General features: G+C 36.7%; 2 protein-coding genes across 2 annotated transcripts in view; both read right to left on the minus strand.

Annotated features, from left to right (window-relative positions):
- Positions 1-14,947, minus strand: part of TNNI3K (TNNI3 interacting kinase) — a gene marked incomplete at its 3' end in the record, with an annotated part of 285,990 nt that overhangs the window by 172,597 nt on the left and 98,446 nt on the right. Inside the window, exons 10-11 of the mRNA XM_081226315.1 lie at positions 13,185-13,279; positions 12,463-12,612 (exon numbers count right to left, since the gene is read on the minus strand). Coding sequence (XP_081082441.1) covers positions 12,463-12,612; positions 13,185-13,279 — 245 coding nt within the window. The remainder of the gene's footprint in view (positions 1-12,462; positions 12,613-13,184; positions 13,280-14,947) is intronic.
- Positions 7,710-7,875, minus strand: LOC308612656 (prefoldin subunit 4-like; the record flags this gene model as incomplete). The annotated part of the gene is made up of 1 exon (XM_081225313.1): positions 7,710-7,875. A coding segment is annotated over one exon (126 nt), but the record flags the coding sequence as incomplete, so codon positions are not given.

A 14,947-nucleotide genomic window follows, 5' to 3' on the forward strand; every position in this document is an offset into this window, starting at 1 on the left:
GACAACAACTCCGTATCCCCCTTGCAGCCAATTGTGGCCTTGTGACAAATTCCCATCAAGTAAATATGAGCAAAAGTGAAATCACTTCCAGGCCTGGACTTTAAGAAATAAGTGAGTCTTCTCTCCCTACCTGCTGGCTGGATGCAGAGGGCTCTGAGGCCATACAGGAGGGGAGAAAGCCATCCACTGACCAGAAATGCCCACCCTGGACTATTACATGACTGAGAAATAAATTTCTATTTCATAACACCACCAAAATTGGGGAGTTTGCTAATTGTACTAGGGACTTATAATTGTGAAAATGCTAAATAAAATATAAAAATAAAAATGCTAAATGCTCCTCTGAGTAGAAACAATTTTCAATAGAACTACACTTTGATACTATCTTATGCTTTAACTGTGAAAATAATCTACTGTAGCTAATTTATACAAGAAGAAAACAAAATCAACCTTAAAGACCCTGCCAAGAAACTTGTGAAATGCAACAGAACTCACTGTAAAAAGGGCAAAATTTAGAAACTGAAAAAGTATAAGTGCTTATCCACCATGAAGGGTTCATAGTTAACACTGGTTTGAATACACCTAGCTAATGTATAGAGTATATGCTGTGAGTTGTGCCTGCTTATTAAATCCTCCCTTCAAAAAAGAATTAAAATTAATAGCGCATGCAGGATCATAAGATGAAATGATTAAGATGTTTATCAGCACTAAAAGCTTTTTCAAATGTAACATTCCAAGTCCAGATTCCTCAAGAAAAAAAAAAAAAGAATTGTGACTATGATTGTTAAAACTTGTAGCAAAACTGAAATCTACAGAGTTAACAACTAGTGTCCATTTTCTTATCATCCATAGCTTTCTATTCATGACTGGCAGATCTATGATTTTCTCAAATCATAGACACAGGTTATGATGAAATAATGAGGAACCAGTCCCATCAGTACTTTTTCTTTGGACTCTCATGTGCTCACAATCAGGGAAACCTCAAAACATGAAAGACATAAGCCAACAGGTAAATTTCTAAAGGAAGAGCCTACTAGTCAGAAGGAAAGGAGAATGTAAAGAGTCCCAAATGGGAGAAAGCATGACATGTTCAGAAAATGAAAGATGGCCAGTGTGGCTGGAGCATTGCAAGCAAGGATGAGTGGTACCAGGCTTGGCTGGAGAAGTCGGTGAGTGCACATCATGTGGGGTAGTGCTTCTCAAATTTTATCGTATGAGAATCACCTGGAGTGCATGTTGAACTACAGATTCCTGAGCCCTACTCTCAGGGATCCTGATTGAAAAGGTCTTTAGTGGGACCTGAGAGTTGTTTTTCTAACAAAGTCCCAGGTGGTGCTGACCAGCAGTCCACACTTTGATATTATTGATGTGGAGCTTTATAGCTTTATAGGTTAGGATAAGGAGTTTGTGTTTTAAAGCAGATGAGATGGGGGGCTACTAGAGGATTTTAATTAATTGAAGGACATGGTTTGTCTTTACTTTTCAAACATATCCTTGTTTACAGATTACAACTGATGATACATCTTCATAAGGCTGTTGTAAAGACTAAGTGAGATTATATATGTAATATGCCTAACAGTTCTAACACATAAATATGCCTTTTGGATCTTTTCACTGTTTTCTTGCTTCACTATTTTGCCTCAAGAATTGTAAATGAACTTGGAAACTCGTTTTTGGACTTCAGATAAATGTTCTAAATACCAATATATTCAATTTTTGTTGCTGCCATTGTTAATTACCACAAATCTAGTGGCCTAACCAATTCAACTTTGTTATTTTATAGTCCTGGAAGTCAGAGTCCAACATGGTTCTCACTGTGCTAAAGTCAAGGTGTTGGTAGGGCTGCATTCCTCCTAGAGGAACATCAGTTTCCTTGCCTTTTCCAGTTTCTAGAGGCCACCAACATTTCTTGGCTTGCGGCCCCCTTTCTATATCTTCAAAGCCATCAATGGCTGGCCTGAGTCCTTCTCACATTGTATCACTCTGGCTTCTGTTTCTGCTTCCATATTTAAGGACCCCCATCATTACCTTGGGCCCACCTGGAAAATCCAGGATATTCTCTCTCTCAAAGTCAGCTAGTCATCAGCCTTAATTCCATCTGCAATCCTAATTCCCTTTGCTATTTGCCATGTAAGGCAGCATACTCACAGGTTCCAGGGAATAGGACCTGGGCATCTTTGGGGGCCATTGCTCTGCCTACTACCTTTAGTTGTGATGAAAATCAAATCTCAGTGTGCTTTGTTTGCATGTTGGTACAGCTTTTCTTTCTTCCCCATCGCTAATGGCCATTTGAGCCTAAGGATAAATTAGCACCACCACCAAGAATTTCCTCTGGAATTAAAACACCCCTTCATCTGTCCCCTTGCTAGATTCTTAGGTTCTAAGGTTTTATCTGCTCCTATCCACACTGTCTGCTCCTACTTTAACAGGACCTGTGGTGCTTTCGGAGTTTTTCTTTTACTTAATTTGATCTTTAAGTGTTTGGGACAAGGAAAAACAAATCAAAAACAAGGTTTTTTTCTTATTTCTGTTTTTCCTAGGACAGGCTCCTTTGGGGAAAGAAAACAACCCAAACCACAAGCATTTACCCAAGTACAATAAAGGTTAATTCACAGAGCCCACCTCCTCACCTGTCTCAGCCCCTCTGCTGGACTGACTGTGACTGACAGCCGAGAGGGCCTCCTGCTTTCCCTAGTGAAGCAGAAAGCCACATCTTGAATCCTGAAGGCCTGTGTGAGTCAGTGATCACACCCTTGATGTTACCTTTCATCTCAACAGCTCTCTTGGCTCCACTTGCTCTGAGCAGTTTTAATTTCCTGCCAGCGCAGTGGCACAATTTGCTGGCATTTTCTTTAGGATGTTTTTCATCAAGAGCCTAATGAGTGCCTGGGTTCTAGCTGATGATAAGCATGAGGCTGCCAGGGAAATGCTAAGAGGCCCCCTTGGCTCTGGAAGGCATTTCCGCCTGATTTCCCACCTCCTGCTAACTGTGGACTGAGGCACACATGTATGGGAAATTCTCCTCTGCTCTCACTGCACTGACAAACTACAAGTGTATGCAAAGAAAACTGAAAACCACTAGGACCCAGCTCCCTGATACTTGACTATGAGGGGTTAAGCAGAAAAATGCCTTGATGGAACTCACTAAATGGACTTGTAAGCCAAACTCCTGATAATGAATATATCCAGATAACCAAGGCACACTAATGGAACACGTCCAGAGGTAATCAAAGCCCCACTAATTAAATAAAATGTTTTCCCATATCTAAGAATTTACTATCTACATCCAAGTATTTTACCCAAATAGGAGGTTGCTATGATATTAGCCTAATGCAGTTAGAATAATGATTTGTACTTTCAGAGTATTATTCATTAGTGCCCCCAAGGGTTTTGGCAAATGGGACTCTCCTGCTGGCTTGAAGTGACTTTCATTTCCTGCTCCCTACTCTTCTAGTCTTGTCTATATTCCCGAAATGCCATGCTTCCCCTTTCATTTGTCTTTTTCTTATGTTCCTTTACTCCTTACATTTGGAGTGATTTTCCCCACCCCACCCCCAAACTTTCTGAATAGCTCTTTATTTTAAAACCTAGGTTGTTCTTTAAGGCTACAAGTCCATCCAAAGGGCTGTTACATGGAGAATTTAGTGTCTACATCACGGGCATGTATACAACAGAGGATTCCTAATTATTCAAGAAGAAAAAGTACAAATTTTATTATTTCCCTATAAGGTTGTCTCTCAGTCTCCACCATTTCATCTTAGAAACAATGAATGCTGTTCATCGTTATGAGAAATTATTTTAAGAACATAGAAGAAAGCTTGCTACTAAAATCATTTTAAGAACTAGATCTGAAGATTAATGGTGAATGACACCGGTACTAAGACCTTTGTGACTCTGACACCCTGTGTCTGAGATTAAGTAGAAAACATGGAGATTTGATCTCGATTACGGAAGCCAAGAAATTCTTATTGATCTCGTATGTACCACATGCCCGGGTCATCAAAAGAGCAGTCTGGGCCATTCTTTACATGTGCCTCAAAAAATAAAACTCTCACAGCAATGATATTGATGAGACTTTGCTCAATATTTTGCTATCCCCCTTTCCCATCATGTTAAAAACGCACTTTCCAGAAACATTGAAAAGTGAGATCAGAGGATGGCCCCTGATGTTTGCACTTCTATGGCTCATTTTCCTCCTGACAGTACTGGTCCCATTCACTGACAATTAAATCAGAGGCAACAAATATTCCAGACTTGCTATATCTTCTCATGACTTAAATCTGAAAAATACTTTACTTTGATATCACAAGAAAGAGAACACACCCCCTGCTTCCTCCATGATTCTTATCCCTTAATCACCAGGCCCAGACAAGAATGTCACCAGTCCTCCTTCATCTTGAGATAAAAATCCACAAGGATGAATGCTGTTGCCAAAAGGACATTATATACAAACCAAGCCATTTAACATTCCTCTTTCCTCTTTTTCTCCCTTCCCATTTTGCCTTTATTTTCCCTTCCCTTTCCTTCCACAGATATTTATTGAGTGCCCATTAGAGACCAGCTCAAACAACATCTTCCCAGGAAAGCCCTCTGTGACTTTTCCATTTTAGTGTCCTTGAACTTTTTACTTACCATCTTTGTACTTTTTACTTTACTTTTTACTTAACAACTTTTTACTTACTTTTTATTTTATTCATAGCACTTATTATTATCTGATAGTTTCCATTTGTTATCTTGCTCATGACCTGTGTTTTCTGTTAGAAATGCAAACTTTTTAAGCACAGGGAGATATTGTCTGTTTCATTCACTGTTTTACCTCAGTTCCTAGTATACTGTCTAGAACATATTAAGTTTATAACACTTTTTTTGAATGAATGAAGGAATGGTACAAAGTATGAGAGTGTAATGTTGAAACAAAAATGCTCTTTACTGTTGTAATGAATGTTGTGTAGTAGAAAAGAAAAGAAAAGAAATATATATATATAAATGTTCACTCAAAATTGTATTTAGCCAAGCTCTAGGAAGGAAAGGTAGAGGATGCTGTGAATGTGCATAACGATGCTATTTTACAATAGGCTGGAGGAGTCAGGAAAGAGTTCCTTGAGGAACTGTCTTTTAAGCTGAACTTGAAAGATAAGCATGAGTTGATTAAGCAAAAAAGGAGAATAAAATAATTCTAGTCAGAGTAAAAAGTTTTGCAGTTCCAATTAATAGAAAGAGGAGCTGTATTTAGAATATTCTTTAAAATCTTCTGCCTATTAATTTGAGTATTAGGATTGTTCAGTTAATAAAAAACCTATGATATTTCAAAAATCCCTACAGAGAAAACAGAATAGTGGTAATTAGTATTCTTGAAAAGATCAACTATATTATGACTGATCAGATGCCATTTAGTGAGACATGGAATAGAATGTTATGACTGAAATATCTGCTCATTCTCTATTTCACTTCAACAAATGTGTATTGAGCAGCTATTAGGAATCAGCCATTGAACTAAGTTTTTGGAAGATCAAGATTAACAGCCCAAATGTTTGTTCTCAAAAAGTTTAGGGGGAGAGTGTTTCAACATGAGATAGAAATGTGCATATGGCACAATAAAACATCAAGAAAGGATGTGTGTATTAGGCTGGAATGTCAGGGGAGACTTTCTGGAAGAGAGGATCTATAAACTGAGTCTTGAAGGTTAAATAGAATTAAGAAATTTAAGAAGTGAAGTCAGGTAGGCAGGGTGGGAGGGTATAGAGAAAGAGAGGACTGCTTAAGAAAAGGCTTGGAAGCATGGAATAACATGATATGCATAGAGGAGTGAGTAGTTTTGCATAACTACCATGTAAACAGACTCTGGTTTAACAGGGTTGTTGTGTAGATTTGATGGAATAATGTGATATAGAATGTGCTTGGCATAGAATGAACCCCTAGTGAATGGTAGGGATCTAGTGAATGTGATGATGATTGCAGCATGTGGGGTCACTCATGTGCCAGGAGGGACTGGATATGAGGTTTGAGAAGTAGGAAGGGCACAGCATATGCCATGATAATAAACTGAGACTTTTTTTCCTAAGGTGATAGTTGTCAGTGAAGGATTTTAAGCTGGGGAATGATATGGCCCTATTTACAGCTTGGATACATCTTTCAGACTACAGTTAGAAAATGGAATCAAAAGATGCCGAAGACAAAAAAAAAGTAGTTATGAGACTATTAAAATGGATCAGGAGAAGGAGAATAAGGTTATGGATTAGAACAGTGACAATAAAATTTAAAAAATTGATGGATTCAAAATGTAAGTATGAAGTAAAATAAAAAGACTTTTTGATTGAATGGATATGGGGGAAGGGAAGTTGAGAGAGAAAAAGTAGTCAAGCATCAATCCAGATTTTTGACTCAAGTGCTAAGTGAACGGCAATGTCGTTAAATGACATAATGAATAAGGGATATGGTAGATGAACCTGACTGATGAGGACAAAAAAGATATTAATTTCAATCTTGGACTTGTTGAGTTTTACATGCTCCTCAGATATCTAAGTAAAAGGATCCAGCACGTCAGATGGTGTGATGTTTTGAAAACATGGCCACAGAATCTTTGATACTTCTCCATGACTGAGGAGGAAAACCCTGATGTAGTAAAGAGACTTGCAAATTTGTACTAAAATTTTAAAATATTATCTATACATATTAGAACAATGATTTGAAATTGCTTAGTATTTTGATTAGTGATTTTCAAAACCTCTTTGATCTTGCTGTAGTCCTTAAATTTTAAGTTTTAAATGAATGATTTTACTTAAGTCATAAACAAGAAATATATATACAACCAAATAACACAAGCTTTTATATATTCCAGGTTTGTCTAGTGGTGTTTGGCAGGGATAAAATGCTTCATTAGGAGGCTTAAAGAAGATGACCATTATCCTAATATGTCAATGTCATATTTCTTACTGGACACTAAAGCATGTTGTAAATGAGGAAAGACTGTAAGATTTGGAAGCTTTGTGGAGCATGATTGTATCTCTACTATGCACTTAATAACAACAGATACCACTATTTTTATTGAGAATCTGTTATCCAGACATTTACATCTTATCCCTAACCCTCAGCAGAATTCTTAAAGTGGTTATTAATTTACTCATTTTAAATTTGAAGTTTAAGGCTCAGTTAAATAACTTGCCCAAGGTCACTTGGTCATTTGGGATTTGGACTTAGATCTATCTGATTCTGAGTGAGGTGGTAAGTGGTTGAACTGTGCAATGAGACAGACCTCTGTTTGGTATCAGCTCTCCACCTAAGAGCTGTGTGGTTTGAGCTAGTGTGACAACACCTCCAAGTCTCAAACATTTTATCTGTAATACAAAGGTAATACCAATTTAAAGGGTTATTTTGAAAATTAAATTATATACATATTATATATGCATATGTAATAAGTGATTAATTAATGTAAGTTCTCTTCTGCTGTTTGTATTAATGTTTAATTAATATTTTTATTATTAATTAATGTTTTTATTGCTTAACTGATTTTAATAACATGACATAAAGCCCCTACACTTGATATAATTGTTATGCAAAATACATAGGTGAATACTGTCTTCTTTTAAAAATATAAAATAAATAAGCAAGACATGTGAAAATAGGCATTTCCATTAAATAAATGAAAAGTTTAAGAAAAGTTTTTCTTTCCATATCATTTGAAGAAGGGAAATTATCATTTTATGCAATATTCAAGTTTATTAAACAAATTTAAAAAGTATTATAAAATGTTTAACTTTCATCAGCTTCAAGGTTTATGTTACTCCCAAATTTTGCATATAACTGAACTTTCAAATCTGCTAACACCCGCTGAATTGATTCCACCCTGGATTCTAAGGCATCAATTTCTTCTTGCAAATTTTAAACTGTAGCTTCTTACACAGTTATTATGTCTCAATTTTTTTTGTGTTATCCCCCATAAGAATAAAAGTTCTTCCTATTCTAATGAGAGTTGGTATTATTTTATTTATTTTTTTTTAAAAGATAGAGTTAACTAAACATGTAGAAAGGTAACCAGTAGACACAAAATTGCACATAGATTTTAAAACACCATCTAAATCTTTTGTTTATTCCTTCCTCTATCCCAACCCAATCCACCCTAGCACACTAAACTATGTTCATTAAACTAAGTAACTAAACTCCAAAGAGGTAAGAATTCAATAGAGAAGAAGCTTGGGAGTTTATAATCCATGGATGAATATTTATCAAAAAATTTAATGAAGCCACCTCTTTTTCCTTCTACTCCTCTCTCACCCTTATCTCTTAGTTATTTTTTACTGGCTGAAACTGTAGAAACTCACAACTGTAAGACTTCATTACTTTTAGAGAATACACTATGGTACGTTTACTATAAATAATTCACACCACACTACACTTGTCAAAAGGAATGAACAAAGTATATATCATGGTACAGGAACCTTGATTTTTATTGTTTTTGCTCACTTACTCACTAATTCTCCAACTGCAGCTCCTTGTCACTGTGAATTAGAGTAGTTCTGCTGTATACAAATATTGTATTCTGGGTAATTAGATATTGGGATAGGAGCCTCTGTAAATTACTTTAACTGGTGTCAATACTGAAGCAAATAAGTTTTAGTTCTGTTTCTAGTTTGGGTTATTTTCTGACCCTAAACAGCCTGACATAAAGGAGTGCTTTTCTTTGTCAAAGGCAGCCTTTTCAAATCTAACTGCCAGACACACTATTGAGCTATGTGCTCAATTCTAATTGGCTGAGATCTTTTCAATTCAGCAGTTTCATCTTTAATGCAGTGGATGTAAGATTATGTGTAGGTCTTTTCAATGGGTTTTCCCTACTGATGATTGGGGCAGAGGATTTGAACATAAGCAGGCTGCTGGCTATTTCTTCTGGCCAATTTAAATTGATTCATAGAAGTCCTTTGTACCCAAGGGAAAGAGCAGAACAAATCCAAGTGAGTGAGACAGCTATGGCTACTCTCAGTTGGAACGGTAGGAAAGAAGAGGGAGGACAGACTGGGGAGAGGAAACATTCTAAGTATTATAAAATTGGAGCTCTGAGCAATCTGGCAGTGAAATATTGAAACTTAACCAGTAGGCTTCTGGTTACTGGTTAAAACAAAGGTCACCAGGAAAATTATTTATAAGATTGATTTTGATATCTTTAGGTTAAAAAGTCTATGTAAATTTGGAAAATATTTTTCATACCTGATCCCACAGGGAGCCATAGTGAGTAAACTCTTTTCTAAAAATATTCCAAAATATAGTAGATAATTCTTTTCAGAACTCCAAATCACCTCTGAATGTGCTATAACAGAATAGCAGAGAGGGTCAACTAAAAATTTTGTTTGGGACAGATGAAAAATTTGCCTTCTAACCATTCAGAGATGAGTGCTGTTGAAAAAGCCTCCTAGTTCTATCTTAAGAGGGTAGACTAAGATGAACTATTCAAACTGGGCACATTCAAAAGTATTCCTTTTTAAATAGACAGACCCTGGTTATGAAGTCTCTTCTGAGTTTTCTAAGGACTGGATAGGGTACAGGGCAAGCCATGATGGGGCCAGTTTTACATCATCTCTATTCCACAAAGAAAGAACTCCAAGTGAAGTTTTAGTGCTTTTTCAACTCCATCTCCAAGTTGCTCAAGAAAATCCTTGGTACGCCATATCAATTAATTTGGTGACTCCTTCTCTGAAGGAGAAAGCAAAGCCAAAGAAAACAAGGACAGTGCACTGCTGACAATATTTTAACAAGGCCATTTCAATCTTCCCTGAACACACGAAAACAATGCAACGTTTCTCTAGCAAGAGAAAATAGCAACAAATTTATTTTGTTGGTTTAACTTGCTCTGCCCTAGAACATATGCAAAACATCCATCTGTCTCCTGAGTAGTAACATTCAATTTGTTAAAATTCATAGTAATAATGAAATGCAACACTGATGCCTGGCACATTAGTTGAACAAATAAGGGTGACAAGTATGGCATATATTGCAGAGACCAGTGGGTAAGTCCTCTAAGCTACAGGACTTTTGTTGTTGTCGTTTGGTAAGAAATCTTAGGAGCTTACACAATAATTCACTGTTTTATAAAGTGTGGAATTCCACAAAAAATAAAAGTAAAGCCAGTTTTCAACCATTATTCTCAATCAAGTAAAAACAAACAAAGCCAAACCCTGTGAAGAGATAAGCTGCAGCAGCTACTTCTGAGCTGTCTTCCGGAAGACTAATGATTTGTAAACAGTCTTTCTCTGAAACTCAAATTTATTTAGAGACACTGTCTGAGAATCATTGGAATAAATGCAACATAACTAGAACTTAGTAAGGTCTCTCGAGGCTTCAGAATATGTAAGATTTTCCAACTGATATGCAAATATATAATTACCTGAACTTTTACACAAAGTAGAAGGCAGTTATACCTAACAGAAATGTATATAGTTATTCATCAAAAGACACGTACGTGGGCTTCCCTGGTGGCGCAGTGGTTGCGAGTCCGCCTACCGATGCGGGGGACACGGGTTCGTGCCCCGGTCCGGGAGGATCCCACATGCCACGGAGCAGCTGGGCCCGTGAGCCATGGCCACTGAGCCTGCGCGTCCGGAGCCTGTGCTCCGCAACGGGAGAGGCCACAACAGTGAGAGGCCCACGTAATGCAAAAAAAAAAAAAAAAAAAAAAAAAAAAAAAGACACGTACGTGACATGTACATGTATAACAACAGTGCTCCTAATAGTCCCCAATTGAAAGTTATCCAAATGCCCTGAAAAAGCAGAATGAATGAATTGTGATATAATTAAAAACATAATACCATACAAGAATGAACAGTCTAGAGCTACCTGCAACAATATGGATGAATCTCACAAACTGTTGGTCAAAAGAGGCCAGACATAAAGATGTATATAGCATAGCATTTCACTTATATTAAGTACAGAAAGAGGTAAAGCTAGTCTATGCCTCGAAAAGACAGTGGTACCCTCTTTGGGGAGTGAGTGGAAGACAGTGTAAGTAGGGCTTCTGGGTGCTGACCATGTTCAGTTTCTTCATCTGGACGCTGAGTGAGTTCAGTTTGTGAAAATTCATTGAGCTATAATGTGCAAGTACACGTGTGCACACGCAAGTGTGTGTTTATACAGTACTCAAGTAAAAAGTAAGAAACAGAACAGGCCTATATTTTAACTCATTCCTTGCTATTCCATGTCTGTTCACTTGTCTCTAGTAAAGTAACTCCTATATCATTTCCTTACTAGCAGTCTTCAGACCTATATGTTTTTCTTTCCCCTTGTCTATATGCTTAAAATAGCTCTCTGTTTCTATCCATCAAACTTCATCTCTCTGTTCATTAATGGACTTCCATGTCCTATTTCATGCAGAAAACCTTTTAGATCATCTTGGTAGCCTAAGAAATCTTCCAGTTTAGTAACTGCTCTTTTTAAGTACGGTTTTCTAAGATTCTAACATTTAAAAAGATAAGAATACTTCTTTACATACTTTAAACATCCTAATAAGACAATGCAGGCATCAAAGTCTGATATATTTTACAGTATTTAGTTGTAACTCTGATTTCAGTACTGTTCCATGTCACCTGAAAATTTACACTCTGTTGGAGTTTATGCGTTTATGTAGAGCTCTCTTAAGAGGTACAGTATATTTTAATAACAATGACAAAGATGCTATTTTACCTTCTAATTGTCTCTAGTTTCCTCTCCTTTAAAATAAAAAATTCACTATTAATAATCTTTATTTCTGGACTACTACTATTACCACAGTTATTATTACTGAAATGCCAATTATTAGGTATTTATTCTGTGCCAGCCACATTTATAAGCAATTTGCACATATTATCTAATTTAATCTTTACAACCTTATGAAGTTGTTATTGTCCTCATTTTTCAGATGAAAAACTAAAGCTCAGCAAGAATAAATAACTTGCCCAGATCAAGCAACATGGTTTGATTTAAAACCAGGTGTTCTGCCCAAACTTTCACCTCTTTGAGCTCAAATAAGTTTATACTTAAGCATTAAACATTGGTTGCCTTACTTTTTCTACTGCAGGCATTGCTAGCAGGGTTAGATGTGACAAATACTCCTTTTCTTTCTTTGCATTAATTTCATTTTTAATAATTTGAATCCACATCAAAATTCTCCTGTATAAGAGATAAAGACTAGTTCTGCATCTACTCTAAGAAAATAGCTATCATTACCTATCACAATTTTGTTTCTCCAGTATCTAGAAATGTGATATCTCCTTCTCTCTTCAAACTGCCAATACCAAGAATGCCTTCAGCTCATCTGCAGCCCAGGAGTTGCTTTCCCTATTGTACTCTTTGATCCAAGTCTCCAACGATTCAAATACAATCTCCAGAAGAAATGGGAGTATACGAGTCATGCAAGCAAAAGAATTATTGATGCACTGGCATAATCTGTGCACGGAGTTCAATGTTATCACTATAGAGATGCAATGGTGAAAAATATACCTTTTTCATAAGCCCACATTAAACATGTCTGCTCATCTTTTTCACCACTAGACCTGCTTGGATCACAAGCTACCAGATTCATATCAGCTCCGTTATCCAGTAAGAACTGAACCAGGTGAATGTGACCATGGTAGCAAGCAGAGTGCAATCCTATAATAGAATAAGAATGAAAGTGTGAAAGGAGAAAAGGGGAAAACTGAAACCCAATTTTTAAAAGAAAGTCATTACCACATAATAGAATTGTTGCCAGAGATATACAGCAAGGGTTGATTTCTTTGACAAAGAATTAATTCTGTCTTTGAGCAAACAAGACATAGTTTAGGAAAAGAAGTACCTAGTTGATCTATATAGACTGGCTTTTGCTTAGCACAATTTCTAGTATTTCTATATCCACTGTAATTACCAGAATAAATGTTAGCAACTTTGTACAAATCAAAGAACAAATACCCCAAACAAGGGCAAGGCAGTGTGATCAGTCTGTTCCTGGTGCAGATCATAATGGGTGCATTGACTGTAGATACTTTAGCACAATAATGAAACTGACCAAAGTCAGTCTGCTTTTCATTATCACCATGCACCATCAATTTAAATGATGTCATTGATAAAATATTCCCCCTCATTGGGGTAGACCACTCCCACACATCCCCCCCACCCCGAGCCCACCACTTCTCTTGAGCATTCACATGCATCAGAAACTGGTGATGTTCTCACCACAGTCTTACCTGTGTGCCCATCCCTTCCTTGGTGGTTGATGCTTATGACATTCTGATCAAGAAGAAATTTAACCAGGTCAATGCTCTTGCCATAGGTACAAGCACTGCAAAAATATAACACAGGGAAAATAGAAGGCTGAATGTATGCACTCCAAATTAATATGTTGAAGCCCTAACTCCCATAACCTTATAATGTGACTATAATTTAAAGAGGTGTAATTTACAGAGGTAATTAAGTGGAAATGGAATAATTAGGATGGACCCTCACCAAATATGACCGGTGTCCTTATAAGAAAGGAAGATTAGTATACAGATGACATGAATAGAGGGACAACCATGTAAAGACACAAAAAGAAGGTGGCCATCTGCAATACAAAGAGAAAGGCCTCAGAAGAAACCGAACCTGACACCTTGATCTTGGACTTCCAGACTCTAGAATTGTGAGAAAATAAATTTCTGGTGTTCAAGCCACCCAGTCTGTGGTATTTAGTTATGGTAGCCCTAGAAAATTAAAACAGCCCTGATTCACGCAGGATATTCTAGATGCTGATGTTTACGTAAGTGCCAAAAAGACAGATGAAAGAAGGAGGGAAAGAGAGAGGAGAAGGAGGTGATAAGAAAAAAAACAGCACATAAAGCAATAAAATCCTAAGATTCTCAAATATGGGCCTTCAAGAAAGGAGCTGTATAAAATTTCTAGCATTTTCTTATTAAATATTAAATACTTCCTATGATATTAATTCTTTTCTAGGCATTCTGCAGGGCAACTGAATGGAATGGGGGAACACAGGAAGGTTCTGAGAGATTTAAGTGACAAGTTAGACTTGTGATTGCACCTGAAGTGGGAAGAGGGGCAGTCTTGTGAGATCTGATGCTAATTCCAGGTAGGCAGTGCCAAACTGAAATGAATTTTAGGACACCCACTTGGTGTCTGTAGAGAATTGGAGAATTGTTTCATGTAGAAAAATCTCACACAAAACCGGTATCATGTGTTTCAGAAGTGAGGTATTGAGTGTTGAGGTAGAGTACAGAAAAACAGTGTTTTTTCCTTCCAGATTTGTTCTAGAAGTGGTAATTCACTGGGTCTTACTCCTTCCTCTCCCTGGGATGACTTTGCATAAATCCTTTTTCTCTCATGGGATATTATTATTTTCTTTAAATAAATGCTATTATTTATCTAGTTGAACTATTGCTTCCTCTATGAAGTCTTCTCATGAATCAAAGGCTGAGCTCATTGCTATCTCCTCTGCTTCCTTATAATTTCAGTTTTATGGCACTTATCATATTGTGTTATGGTAATGGATACACACACCTTTGTGTGTTTTGATACCTTACAATAGAGTTCCCTTAAGGAGGGAAGGGACTGTGTTATGTTAATGTTCCTACCAGCAACAACACAAGGCAGGTCCTTAACAAGCCTTTCTTGAATAATTAAGTGAATAAAAAACAACCATCTCAGTGTAATAGATCTTATCACCATTAGTTATTTGTATTATAAATAGGACCATTAACACTATACTTTTATTGCTCCATTATCTGAATTACCTCATTGTTTCTGTTCAAAGCAACTATTTATAGGAAATGATGAATTCTGAACATATATATATGTGTGTGTGTGTGTGTGTATGTACATGTGTATACAAATGTGTATATATACAGACATATGAAAACAATAACAGGAATGTACTAAGTGCTGACTATGTTAAAGCACTGTGATTGGTATGTGTGTGTGTGTATGTACATGTGTATACAAATGTGTATATATACAGACA

The sequence above is a fragment of the Mesoplodon bidens genome, assembly GCF_964165515.1.
Source record: "Mesoplodon bidens genome assembly, chromosome: 2".
In the NCBI taxonomy this organism is placed as follows: domain Eukaryota; kingdom Metazoa; phylum Chordata; class Mammalia; order Artiodactyla; family Ziphiidae; genus Mesoplodon; species Mesoplodon bidens.